This window comes from Emys orbicularis, chromosome 5, assembly GCF_028017835.1.
Source record: "Emys orbicularis isolate rEmyOrb1 chromosome 5, rEmyOrb1.hap1, whole genome shotgun sequence".
Taxonomy (NCBI): Eukaryota; Metazoa; Chordata; order Testudines; family Emydidae; genus Emys; species Emys orbicularis.
In genome coordinates this window covers 21805495-21818412 of record NC_088687.1, presented here as the reverse complement: position 1 = coordinate 21818412, position 12918 = coordinate 21805495, and the positions used below count along the sequence as shown (strand labels likewise).

Below are 12918 nucleotides of genomic sequence, written 5' to 3'. Positions count from 1 at the left end.
TTTGAAAGGCAGGGCACTAGACTGGATGGAGCCGTAGGGTGCAGTCAAGCTCAGGTTCTGACTGCTATTGTATTAGAGTTATGTAATGTTCAAATTAAATAATTCAGTTGTTAAATACAAGCTTTTTGTCCCTTAATAAGGAGATCAACACACTCCTTATCATCATACTTCTCCACTTCTGGCCCTACCTTATGCTACTGTTGCCAGCCTGTAAAAATGGAGTGAAACCAGAACTTCGTAGCTCACTCTTAATGCTGTTTCCACTCTCGATTATTCATATAGCGCTTTGGTTTATGTTTTTATACATAACAAAATTGCTTTTATAGTTATAAGACATACAGGGAAACTGGTGGTTTTTTCTTGCTATTTCTAAATGTACTGTTCCATGGCAGCAATTCCACATATCTTTTATGCTAGCAGTTAGCAATACATGTCGGGAAATTGCTGTGTTGGTTGTTATATTGGAAATTATATGGCTACACAGAGTCCTGTAAGCTACTGATTACAATTTTGCTAGGTGTTGTCATTAGAAACTGGGGACTCAGTAAGTACTTCTCACTACCCTATTCCAGTAATGTGTATGGCAAGTAATTGAACAATTACGGGACATTATGAATTATGACCCGTGACAGCGTTTGTTACATTTCTAAATGCTGCTAGGAGATACAGAAACTTATTAACAGCAGAAGCAGCAGCAGCAATCCAGAATTGGAGAATATAGTATCTCTAATGTTATACAGTGCCTTTCATCAATTATGCCAAAGCTTTTGACAGATATATACATTAAATATCATTGAAGTGTGTCTACCACTGGATGACAGTAGTTGGCAGGGAAAATTCTCATCTAGGACAACAGTCTAAAAGACCGTCTTCTTAGGGAAAGCACCATGGGATTGTTGTTGAAAACAAGACCTGATAACTGGATCAGACCCATGGTCCATCTAGCACAATATGCTGTCTCTGACAATGGCCAGCATCAGTGCTTCAGAGGAAGGTGCAAGAAAACTTGCATTAGGCAGATGTAGGATAATCGGTCCCCCATTTTAGGTGGTCTCCTAATCCTTACATAACGAGATTGTTTTAAAAGCGTGAAGCATGAGATTTAATAGCTCTTCCAAAATGTATGTAAACATTAAATATCCACTCCCTAGTTGAAACTTAAGGTTTTTTTGTTTGTTTGTTTGTTTGCCTCAACAGCATCCTGTAACAAAGAGTTCCACATTCCACTATTCTAATGATTTATTGTGTGGAAAAGTATTTCCTGTTACGGGTTTTGAATTTTCCACCTTTTAATTTAATTGAATGGCTTCTTCATTTGTTATGAGACAGGAAGAATGGAAGTCCCCGATCTACTGTCTCTAGACCATTCCATATTTTATATACTTCTATGATGTCCTCTCTTTATTAATTTCCTTTCTAACATAAAAAATCCCAACCTTTCCAATTTTTCTTCATATGAGAGTTTTTCTGTGCTCCAAAGCATTTCCTTCTCTAGCTTGTTCTCTGAACCCTCACTGATTCTGCAATATCCTTTTTGAGATGGGGTGATTATCAGATGAAGCTGTACTATTGACTTATAGAAAGCAATTACAATTATAATATTCTCCTATTATTTATCATTCCTAACTCCCTAATATCTTGTTTTCTTGTTTTCTTTTTTGATCAGAGCTGCATATTGAATTGAGCTCTTCTTTGAGCTATCCACAGAGATGCCCAGTTTTCTTTCCTGAGATGATACCATTAATTTAGAACCCTTTAGGGTGTATGAATAGTTTAACATTTTCACTCTAATATCATTACTTTTCAGTTATGAACACCGAACTTCATTTACCATTGTGTTGCCCATTCACCTACCTTGGTTAGATCCCTCTGAAGTTCTTCACGGTCCTCTCTGGACTTCACTTCTCTTGGAGACAGGAGGCTTAGGTGCCTAAGCCATTCTTGCATGAAATGCAGGAGGAAGTGGTGACTCCTCCCTTATAACTTTGAGCTCAGTGATTAGAGTGATCACCCAAGATATGGGGAAACCTTGGTTCAGTTCCCACCCGGTGTCTGATGAGAAGAACGGATTTGAACTTTTACTCTCAGGAGATTGCCCTGATCACTGAGCAATGGGATATTCTGATGTCAGTCTCCCTCGGTCTTGTCGAAGCTGTTCCACTTTGAACAAATAATTAAATAACTATTAGAGCAAGGGGACTGGACCCCATGTCTCCCACCTCTCAGGTGAGTGCCTTAACCAGCAGGCTCTCTCTCTCGCTCTCTCTCTTTTTTTTTTTTTTGGTCCTGTGACTATTAAAATAGTTAAAGTGGAACAGCTTCAACAGGAGAGTCTGAGAAACATCAGAATATCCCGGAGTTCAGTGAGGGCACTCTTCTGAGAGGTGAGATGACCCCCTGTTCAAATCGTTTTTCCCCATCAGGCAGAGGGCAAAATTGAAGCTGGGTGTCCCACATCCTATGTGAGTGCTTTAACCACTGGACTACAAGTCAAAAGAGAGGGCGGAACCTCCTTCACCTCTGGCTGGATTTTGAATGGGCCCTGTTCTACTAGGCATGCTCTGAGCAGGCCTACCACATTGGGTCTTGCTGGCAAGATAGGCAGGGGAATGCCTATGGTACCCCTGGTTTGAGGATCACACTGGGGCTTAGATGTGAGAGAGGCATCCTGATGCCTAGAGTGAGGTACTGTGCATGTGCCCAGAGATGACAAATTTAAGTGTTATGGGGACTTCTACAGCAAAATTTAGGCATCTAGTGAGAGGTTTTGTGGATAACAGCGGTGCCTAAATCTGGGATTTAGGTGCCTAAGTCCCTTCATGGACCTTGGCCCTTCTCAAAAGCCTTTTGAAATTCACTACATTCTTGATAGATTCAACTAATTCTAATAGATTACCAAACTATGATTTTCCTTTGAAGAAATCATTCTGGATATCATTATCTTCAAGATCTTTTAAATTCTATTTTAATTGTTGTTTCAACTAATTTACCAGGCTAGATGTAAAGTTTGCTGTTCTGTAATCATTTAGATCATCTCTAGTGCCTTTTTAAAAACATAGATATATTTGCTACCCTCCGGTCCTCTGATAAGCTGGCTGTTTTTAATGAGAGATTGCATATTTTTGCTAACAGCCACTTCATATTTGAGCTCTTTCAGGACTCTTGGGTTCATACTATCTGGACCTGTTGACTTATTTTTTAAATTATGAATTAGTTCCACCACTAGTTCTTCTGACACCTTAATCTATGAGAATACTGCATCTCTCTTATCATAAAAAGGTGAGTTGAAGGTAAGTCTCTCCCCATTACATGGTCGTCCCAGGTCAGCTGATTCGGGCTCACAGAGCTCGGGCTACGGGGCTATAAATTGCAGCATAGATGTTCAGGCTTGGGCTGGAGACCCACGGGTCTCAAAGCCCAGGTTCCAGCCTGAGCCTGAATGTCTACGCAGCAATTTTATAGCCCATACATAGCCCAAGCCTCTCGAGCCCAAGTCAGCTGACCCAGGCTCTGAGACTCAGCGCTGCAGGTTTTTTTTATCACAGTGTGGACATACCCATTGATTTACTTCTTGCTTTCCTGGTTCTGTTTTTGTTCAGCACTACACATGCCTTATGAGATTATTATTGTTTTCTTAAGTAGCATCCCTGCCACTTGTAAGGATTTTATTTCCTTGATTTTTGTCTTTAGGACCCTTTTGAATACCCTTCTCTTTTACGTATCTCAAATGTGCCGCTTGGAGCTGTTGAATCATAGAAGATTAGGGTTGGAAGAGACCTCAGGAGGTCATCTAGTCCAACCCCCTGTTCAACGCAGAACCAACTCCAACTAAATCATCCCAGCCAGGGCTTTGTCAAGCCGGGCTTTAAAAATCTCTAAGGATGGAGATTCCACCACCTCCCTTGGTAACCCATTCCAGTGCTTCACCAGCCTCCTAGTGAAATAGTGTTTCCTAATATCCAACCTAGACCTCCCCCACTGCAACTTGAGACCATTGCTCCTTGTTCTGTCATCTGCCACCAGGTGGATCTTTGCAGTTTGCCATTGTCTAGTTCAGTGGTTCTCAAACGTATTTGATGGTGCCCCCTTCTTTGTGTCGTAGTAGTTAAGGCTTCACCACCACCATACAAGTACATATACTGATAAAAAAAATCAACATGCAGCACTCACTAAATATTAAAAACAGTAAGGCATTGATTCAAACCGAGCCAATGGTCCGTTTTAATAAGAGCAAAAGCAAAACTGCAAGTGTGGTAGATGCTTACAACTAAATGTGCTCACAGCATCCTTGAAAACGGATTAATGTACACATGGCAATGACTTTGTACAATGCTATGAAATCCATCAAAATGCACAGTGCCATCTGAGGACTGGATATGTCTGGAGGAATGAGCTTTGCTAGTTATTCGTTGCTGTGGGTAAAATGTGCACAGTATGTTGTTTTTTTTCACTAAATCTGCTCACGCCCCCCTCAGAATATATTGTATGCCCCTCCTCCAGGGCAGCCCACCCCCAGTTGAAGAATCTCTGGTCTAGTTTAAGACTGCACACAGACAGATCTTTTATTTGTCCTTAAATGTCATCCATTAGATTTGTGCAGTTACATAAAGGTAATTTGTGCCAGCAAAAGCCTTAATGGGTCCTGGGTGTTAGATATATTACAGCAGTCCCTCCGAAACTCTAATGAATGTCGTTAAAGAAATCAAGGTATGGTTAAGTGGTACAATAGAATGAGTAAATAGGGGCAAAGAGGTCATGTCTGGAGCCTGGGAGGGATTGGAATAACAAAATTATTTTAAGGCCAGGGCAGATAAAGACATATTCTGGATACTTTTAGAAACCCCTAAATTAGTTTACATATGATCAGCTTTTGTGTGTGTATATACCCACACAAACACACACACAGAGTGGATGAGGCTAAAGAACTTATCAAACTGAGCAAATTTATTGTGAACTCAAGGAAGTGGCAGCTTATAAAAATAGAACAAAAGTCTCCAGCTTCTGAAAATGGTGCTGGGGAGCATTCCCAATCTAGTCTTAACCTACTCTCTCTGCTCAGTGGTGCAATTAGATTTTAATTCTTACCGGTACAGTACCGATCCTCCCGTCCCCCACTCACAAAAAATGTTCTGTGACTAGAGCCCTGCACAGATCAAAATGTATACCCACAGATGCGGATATCCATGGAGATAAATCTGTATCCGCTGAACCACAGGGCTCTCCCGGAAACCACAACAGCAAAAGAAGCAGAACATGGGGCCGCTGCTCTCAGGAGCCAGCGCCCTGCGCTGGCAGCTCCTCCAATGCAACTGTACCATCCCCAGCCCTTCCACGCAGCTGTACAGCCCCGCCGGAGGACAGGGCTAGGGGCGGTACAGCCGCGTTGGAGGAGCTGCCAGCACAGGGTGCTGGCTCTTGGGAGCAGCAGCCCCACGTTCTGCTCCTTTCATCGCTGTGGTTCCCGGGAGAGCCCTGCAGTTCAGCAGAAACCGATTTCTCTGTGGATATCCACATCCGCAGGTATAAATTTGTATCCGTGCAGGCCTCTACAATTCATTCTTGAAAATGTGTCTTTCCGGTACGGCGTACCAGCAATAAATTTCTTAATAATAATATATGGAGATATACCTATCTCATAGATCTGGAAGGGACCCCGAAAGGTCATTGAGTCCAGCCCCCTGCCTTCACTAGCAGGACCAAGTACTGATTTTTGCCCCAGATCCCTAAGTGGCCCCCTCAAGGATTGAACTCATAACCCTGGGTTTAGCAGGCCAATGCTCAAACCACTGAGCTATCCCTCCCCCCATAATGGTATGGTGTACCTGATGGTACCGGCTTACTTGCACCACTGTCTATGCTGAGTGTATATCTTGATGCAGTACATACCAACAGAGACAGCTGCTTTCTGGTGTTTAACATGCCAGCTCCAAGTAATGCCTGGGTCTGGTGCTTAGGGCTATATTCATTGAGCTCTTTTTCTGACCTTTCTGATTTCAGTCTGCAAGTCCTCAGCAATGTGTAAAATAGAGGGACATTACTTCAGGCTATTACCAGGCTTTTATCTGATTCATTTTACATTTGTTGGAGTGGCTAAATACACTCCCTTTTGCCCCCCAAAAGAAAGCTGCCATCACTTGAGAGCACGCTCTTGTACCTTGCAATGTTCTCTTTTTTCCTTCAATCTCATTTCCCCCCTTCCCTTTGGCCTCACATTTTGCTTTCTGTCTTAAAGCATAAAAGCAATTCTGTTTCTCCTAGTCTTATATTGTCTTTTAAGAAAATAAACAAAAAAGTGACTTGGCAGCTGTCTTCCTATGTGCTGTCCTTTGCTTGCCTGCAGCTCTCGTTCATCTTGGAAATGTGGAATCATGTCTCCTCTGTCTCTTTTCTTCACCACCAATTAAGGTCTCTCCAGGATCTCTCCAGGCAGACGGATATTCCTTATGGCACTGTCTTGGACTCTGCAGTCTATGAGCATGTTCGAGTGAAGGGGATGAATCCTTTTGAGAGGGACAGCATGTATTCTCAAATGTGGCGGATGATTAACAGAAGTAACGGCTCAGAGAATAATGTGCTGGAGTCACCAGCAGGCATTCAGAAGGTATGAGGCATGGTTTACCTTTTCCTTGACAATCAGAGATGCTCTGTTGCAGTGCTGGATTTTTTTAAATTGTTTTTTAACATTTGGAGCTGCATTTGCACATAGGACAATGATCTTACCTAATCAATTTATAGCTCATTGCTCCAGCGCAAAGGATTGGGCGCTCTCCGCTCAGTTCCCTATGGGCAGTTTTCCATTACATTTTAAAATGCAAGTCCAAAAAATATTTGCTCTGAAAACGATTGAGGATTTAGAGATCTGAAAGAAGAATACATTTGTCAGAATCCAAAATGAGGGTAGGATCACGGGACTTTAATAACAGAAGACATCGCAGTGTACTGTACAAAGTGCTTACTGTAGGTTTGAATGCAAAATAGAGATTTGTTTTTAGACTTCTGACTCTGAAAACTTAATCTTTCAGTTATGGTTATGAATCCTATGTGTTATGCGGAAAGCAGGCAGAAAAGCATGACCTTGTTTAAAAAACTTCACAGCAATCTCTTAAACTTGATTTGCTATGGGAAAACAAAATTATGTAAAAACTTTTTTTGTCAAGTGAATTCTTAGAAAAGTCAAGTAAACAGGAGAGATTTTGTATTTAAGATCACCTATTCATTAAATAGCACAGAATGAGATTGTGAATATTTTTCATCAGTGACTTAAATGGGAATTGCATCTGTGTGAATGAGAACAGAACAAAATTCATCCCTATGATAACATCTCCAAATTGAAAATTTATTCTATAAAATAGGGCCCTGAGAAAACAGCATATTTTGTTATTTTAGCTGGGCCTTATTTTATAGGGTTCATTTAAATTTGAAGATAGGGAGAATTAATTATAATAGAAAACTGAACTGTTGCGTGTTTCCTCATTGAAGGTTTAGTTATTCAATCTTTTTTAGATCTATCAAAATCCAATCAAGCCATTTCAGAGCTGTTGCCTTTTGTTTCTACTGAAATTCACTTCCTAGGATATCCCATACATCCATGGTGTTGTGACAGTTGATGAGAGCACATAAAGGAAAGGGTCTTTTTAAAAAGCAATGATGAAGCCATTTTCTACTGGTGATCTCTTGATAATAAAAGAGCTACAAGATAACAACTGTTTAGGAGTTTGATAAACAAGTGACTTCACCCACCGCCATTATAGCTTGGATCATATTTCCCAATTCAAAGATTTACCAGACACTAAATGTCATGAAAGAGGGGAAGATGGGAAGGGCCAGGGGAAATGCACTTATGATATCCTTCTAGAATGTGTCATAAACTGAAATACGTTTGATGTATACATTTCTAAAGTGCCAGAGAAAGGGACAGCTGAAGATTGATTGGCCAAGGGAAAAGGCATTTTTGAGAAAATATATTTTGGTCCAGTTTGCAAGGTGCTTATAAAGCTGGGAAGCTCCTTTTAAAAAAAAAATCCATCACTGTGACTTGCCTGCCAAAGTTATACCATGAGTTTCAGGACAATAAAAAACCAGAGCACATCAAACATAAGTGGGTGTTGACTAAAGCCCTTTAGCTGAGGAAAACAACCAGTGTATTACATTGGCAGGTAATTACAGATTACAGTCTTTGATTTCTAATTCCTGAAGACATGGTATTTGCTGTTTTTAAATTGACAGAAACAGCATTGTCTGAGTTGTTTAATTTCCCATAGCTTTGCTTTCCAGGAATAAGCAATTGCAAGTGATGGTATCAAAGAGCTAAGCTTTAGCAAAGCAGCGATCAGCCAACCTCTCTCTCTCTCTCTCTCTCTTTCCAAATAGCTGCAAGATCATTCCCAATGAATGTACACTTCCATCCATTCCTGCATATGCATGCACATGCTCGCTCGCTCGCTCTCCCCACCCCATACACCTCACAGGAAGAAATGCCACAGAGAGAGAGAGAGAGAGAGAGACCCTTGCTGCTCTGACAGGTGACAAATAAATAGAAGGCTCTTTGAAGACTGAATTTAGCCTGGCCAGGAAGAAATATCTCTCTATAAGGAATTGGAAGCTCTATCTTTAAGATCTGTTTGAATCTTTCATCCTCACTTGGATGATAAATATGGTGTTATGTACCAACCCTGTGTACAGAAGAAAATTAAGACCAAAAAAATGTAACTGATAAGGCAGATTTTAATCTCTGTAAAATAACTCTAAAATGAAAGCGTGCAGGTATTTCAGAGGACTTCATGGGTCCATTTGGCCCATTTACATTATTTTCATAAACTCATTCCCGACCTTGAAGAACACTGGCCACCTCAGAGCTATTAACACAATAAGATTATAACCTCAAACAAACCAAACTAATTTTGGGTCTCATTTTGTGCTTCATTTTAATCACGCCATTGATTGGTGCTAAATCATGACTCGACAAGAAAAGAAATACATAAGCCAACACAAACAGCTTGCCAAGCAAATGTTTTTGAACAACTACTAAAAATTGAGTTTCCACTAGGCCACCTAGTGTCCATGAAAAGACTCAGATACTGTGACTTAAGGATGTGAGTGTGTTGCAAATGAATATGTCAAACATCCTTTGCTTTAACTATACTCCCCTGCTGCATCCTCTCAAAGGTAAATTAGATGTGCAGGCAGCCATTGCAAAGTGAAACTAGTTGGACAGCAGGACTACAGAGGCTATTTAAAAGGACACTCTCAAAAGATTTTTCATACAGTTTAAAATCCTTTTAATTTTTCTCTGTTTTTCACTCTGTTAATTATTGTTCATTTATTTCATTTATACTGAGAAAGCAACTTTTATTTTGAAAAACATGATACAGTGGAGACAAATTCAGTGCTGACTGACATCTCATGCAGTCCTTTGACTTCAGTGGGATTGCATGGGTTGTACATCAGTGATTTCAGTGCAAATTGCACCTGTACCTCCCCATATCCTGTGGCCCAGAGAAGGGGGGGAAATTGCAGAGAGGAGCGAGTCAGACTCCAGCTGGTAGAAGCAGAAACATCCAAAGCAGGGACCACTGGACATTGAGGGTGTGTCTACACTGGAATTAAACACCTGTAGCTGGCCTTGCAGGGCTTGGGCTACAGGGCTGTTCAACTGTGGTATAGATGTTCGGGCTCACGCTGGAGCCTGGACTCTGGAACCCTTCCTCCTTTTAGAGTCCCAGACCTTGGGCTCCAGTCTGAGCTCTAACATCTATACCACAATTAAACAGGCCTTTAGCCTGAGCCCCATGAGCCCAAGTCTGCTGACACGGGCCAGCCGTGGGTGTTTAGATGCAGTGTAGACATATCCTGAGATAACGTTGTACTGTTTTGACTGGACTTTCTGTGCCCTGTGCTGACGGGCTATTTGTTCCAGCCCTCTCCCCCTCCCTCACAGTCTCTTCACCTGACTTCACTCCACACCTCTGCATTTTACCATCTTCTCCCTTGTCCTGTCCCTGTCACTTATCTTCCTTTCCTTTGTCTTTCCATTTCTCCCCCCATCCTCCGAAAAAAAATAATGGAACTAACATGCTGTTTGCTGCCATCACTTGTTCACTCTGCTGCTATGTTCTACCCCTTCCTCCACCCTGTGTCTGTCTTGTCTATTTAGATTGTAAACTCTTCTATTAATCTGTGTTTGTACACAATAAGGACCCATGCTTGGTGGGCCCTTAGGCACTACCATAGTAAACATGACTACTACTACTAATAATAATCTGTGTGTGTGAGAACACAGTTTAAGCCCTATGACAATATTTCTTTAGCTCTACTTGGATCAGGAAAGATGCAACTTTGGTATGGCCTTGGTCAGCTGAAATAGAGGCAGGGAAGGAGCCTAAGATGTAAACACGATTCTTTTTGAAATTTCTGTTTTTTGGCATATCCTGGTTCCGTTTTCCCCCATAAATCAGGTTAATATATATATATATCATTGTGCATGCATTCATTCCTTCTACATCCACAGCACCTGACTGGCTCAGGTGTGGTTAAAGGATAGCTGGGTAGATTGATCTTGAATAGATTAATAGAGTTTGATACCTCAGAATATGTGACTGCCTGAGAAGCATAGGCACATTAAATATTTTCTTGTCTCCCATCATTTATTGTTTCCCTCTACTTCAGAAAATAAAACCATTGAAGGCCTGAACTGAAGGCATGGAAACAACCAGTTTTGTTTTTCTAGCTACTTTGTCATATTAGAAGGAAAGGAAGGTATCTGTATTTCTACATTTACTTTGGATTATTCTGGAGAATATTTCCTTTTATCTCTATTTTTTTCTTTATTATTCCTAAATACTCTGTGTATTCCAAATTGATTTTTCCTTTTTTGCATAGGTTATGAAATATGCATCTCATTCAGTCAAAAGAATCTCCATTTTCATGGCAGTTATTTGTTGTGAGCAGATTTACCAGGACCAAAGGCATGCTTGCTTAAACATTCATTGAGGACTCCCAAAAAAATCATTTAGGCTTAAATGTATCACATTACATACCTCTTTATGTCTTCTTAAAAAGCACAGTACCCTACTTAATCCTTTACAAGCACCACAGGCTTTCCTACCCTTGAACCTATTCCCACTTAAAATACAGTGAAGCACTTCCAGTGTGCCTTTGTCTGCTCTTTGATCTCTTGAGAATAATGGTGCCAAACACCCTCCCTTCCCCACCTTGTTCCTCCATACATGATATCCTAGCCTACAGCATATGCATTTTCCTCAGGAGTGTGAAGTGGAAAATTCCTTTCCCAAGTTGCATTGGCAGAATCATAATGCATTTGATACCTCCATATATTTAAGTCAGTATACAAAATATTTAGCCTGTAGGAAGCTTGTGAGTTACTGTCAAGTGAAATAATGCTTCTGAACTGTGCAATAAAAGAAGCTTGCCTCAGCCTCCGAAGCACAGCACATTAATATTCTCTCCCTTATCCACATATAGATACACACAATACCAGAAAAAGTTTGTCCCTGAGTTTTTGCTTCTCTTTTTCTTGTGATGATTTCTCATTTTGAACAAACATTCCCTTTAGATTGTATCTATACTGTAGTTAGAACCACGCTAACATCTGTTAGCTAGCCCAGTTCCTCTGACCACAGGGACCTCTTTATTTTTCTGAAAAAAAACTGTTATAAAAGTGTTAGAACATTATGCTATAAGCTGCCTAGGAGTAGTCGATAAAATGTCTAAGGTAAGATGATTCTCAGGAAAAATATGACTGTCCACAGTGATCAGGGAACTGTGCCACAACCATGCTAGCAACAACTGGGCTTAATTATGGTTATTGCTAATGTCTTTTCAACAGTAGTATGGTCATGAAAAGCTTTGCTTCTGCTTATGTGTCCAGAAACCCTCCTAAATCTAGTGACTGTCCTATTCCATTTCTGGTTGCAGGTGTGGTAATCAAATTAAAAACTCTGGTAACACATGTGGGTCCATAGAATAATGCTGTGAGCAGCTGGGGTATTAACTGTAGTTGAAGCTGGCAAATTAGAAGACAATGAAAGGGAAAGTTAATCAAGGGAAAATAAAAGGTGGTGTGTGCTAAGATGTCAGAGAGCTGGGTTTGCATGTGACTTCACCATTTCCACACTTTAAGCTAGTGGTACCAGGAGAGCGAATGTGTTGCAGCTTTGGAGATTGGTCACAGCACTAGGAAGCAGAACACCCTTGCCATCTGCTTGCAGGGCAGCATTACAAACTTGTGGGAGGTTGTCAACGCTTTTGGCCACAGCGTCTGTACGACGATTCAGTAGTTGGTGGTGATGTGGGGTAAATGGAAGGAGTAAAAAGAAGAAACTGCTGCCGATAATTAGAGTGACTGAAAATATCCTGTATTTTGATCCACCAAATATTCTGATTTTCTACCACTGCAAAGTGGGAGGAGCCAGGAGGTGCTTTGGAATTAAGAGCCTACACGTAGATACCAGTGTTCCCCTTTCCCTCTATTATCAGGTGACACTGCTTAGAGGAGGAGCCATAGCGCTACCTCACAAGTGACAAAGTTCAGAAGTAACCTCAGGGGTGTGACAGGTTGGACCATGCTGGTGAGGATGTAGTTTACATATTTTGCTATCCCCCACCTCCGTCCAATCTATGACTTGTAGTTGAAAAGTGCTTGGGGATGCAAGCATTCATGGTCTACTCTGTTTGAATTACTGTGGGTGGTTTGGTTTCATTTGTGTCATATAGTTTCCTTTTTCTGCAAAGCAACTATCAAAATAACATCTGAGACGGTTTAACCAATGAAACACTGATGGTAATGACAGGAGGAATGCCTGATCCATTCACTCTTCTCCCAATAGCATATTTAATGTCTGGTAACTTGTCAGCATGTCAGTTTATGGGGGTGGGGTTGTTTTTAATGGCAAAATATAT

The 12918-nt window shown here is 40.9% G+C and overlaps 1 protein-coding gene across 2 annotated transcripts in view; it reads left to right on the top strand.

Moving 5' to 3' along the window:
- Positions 1-12918, top strand: part of GRID2 (glutamate ionotropic receptor delta type subunit 2) — a 1035124-nt gene that overhangs the window by 881075 nt on the left and 141131 nt on the right. For both annotated transcript variants that reach the window (XM_065405037.1, XM_065405036.1), the window contains one exon: positions 6406-6601. In XM_065405037.1, coding sequence (XP_065261109.1) covers positions 6406-6601 — 196 coding nt within the window. The remainder of the gene's footprint in view (positions 1-6405; positions 6602-12918) is intronic.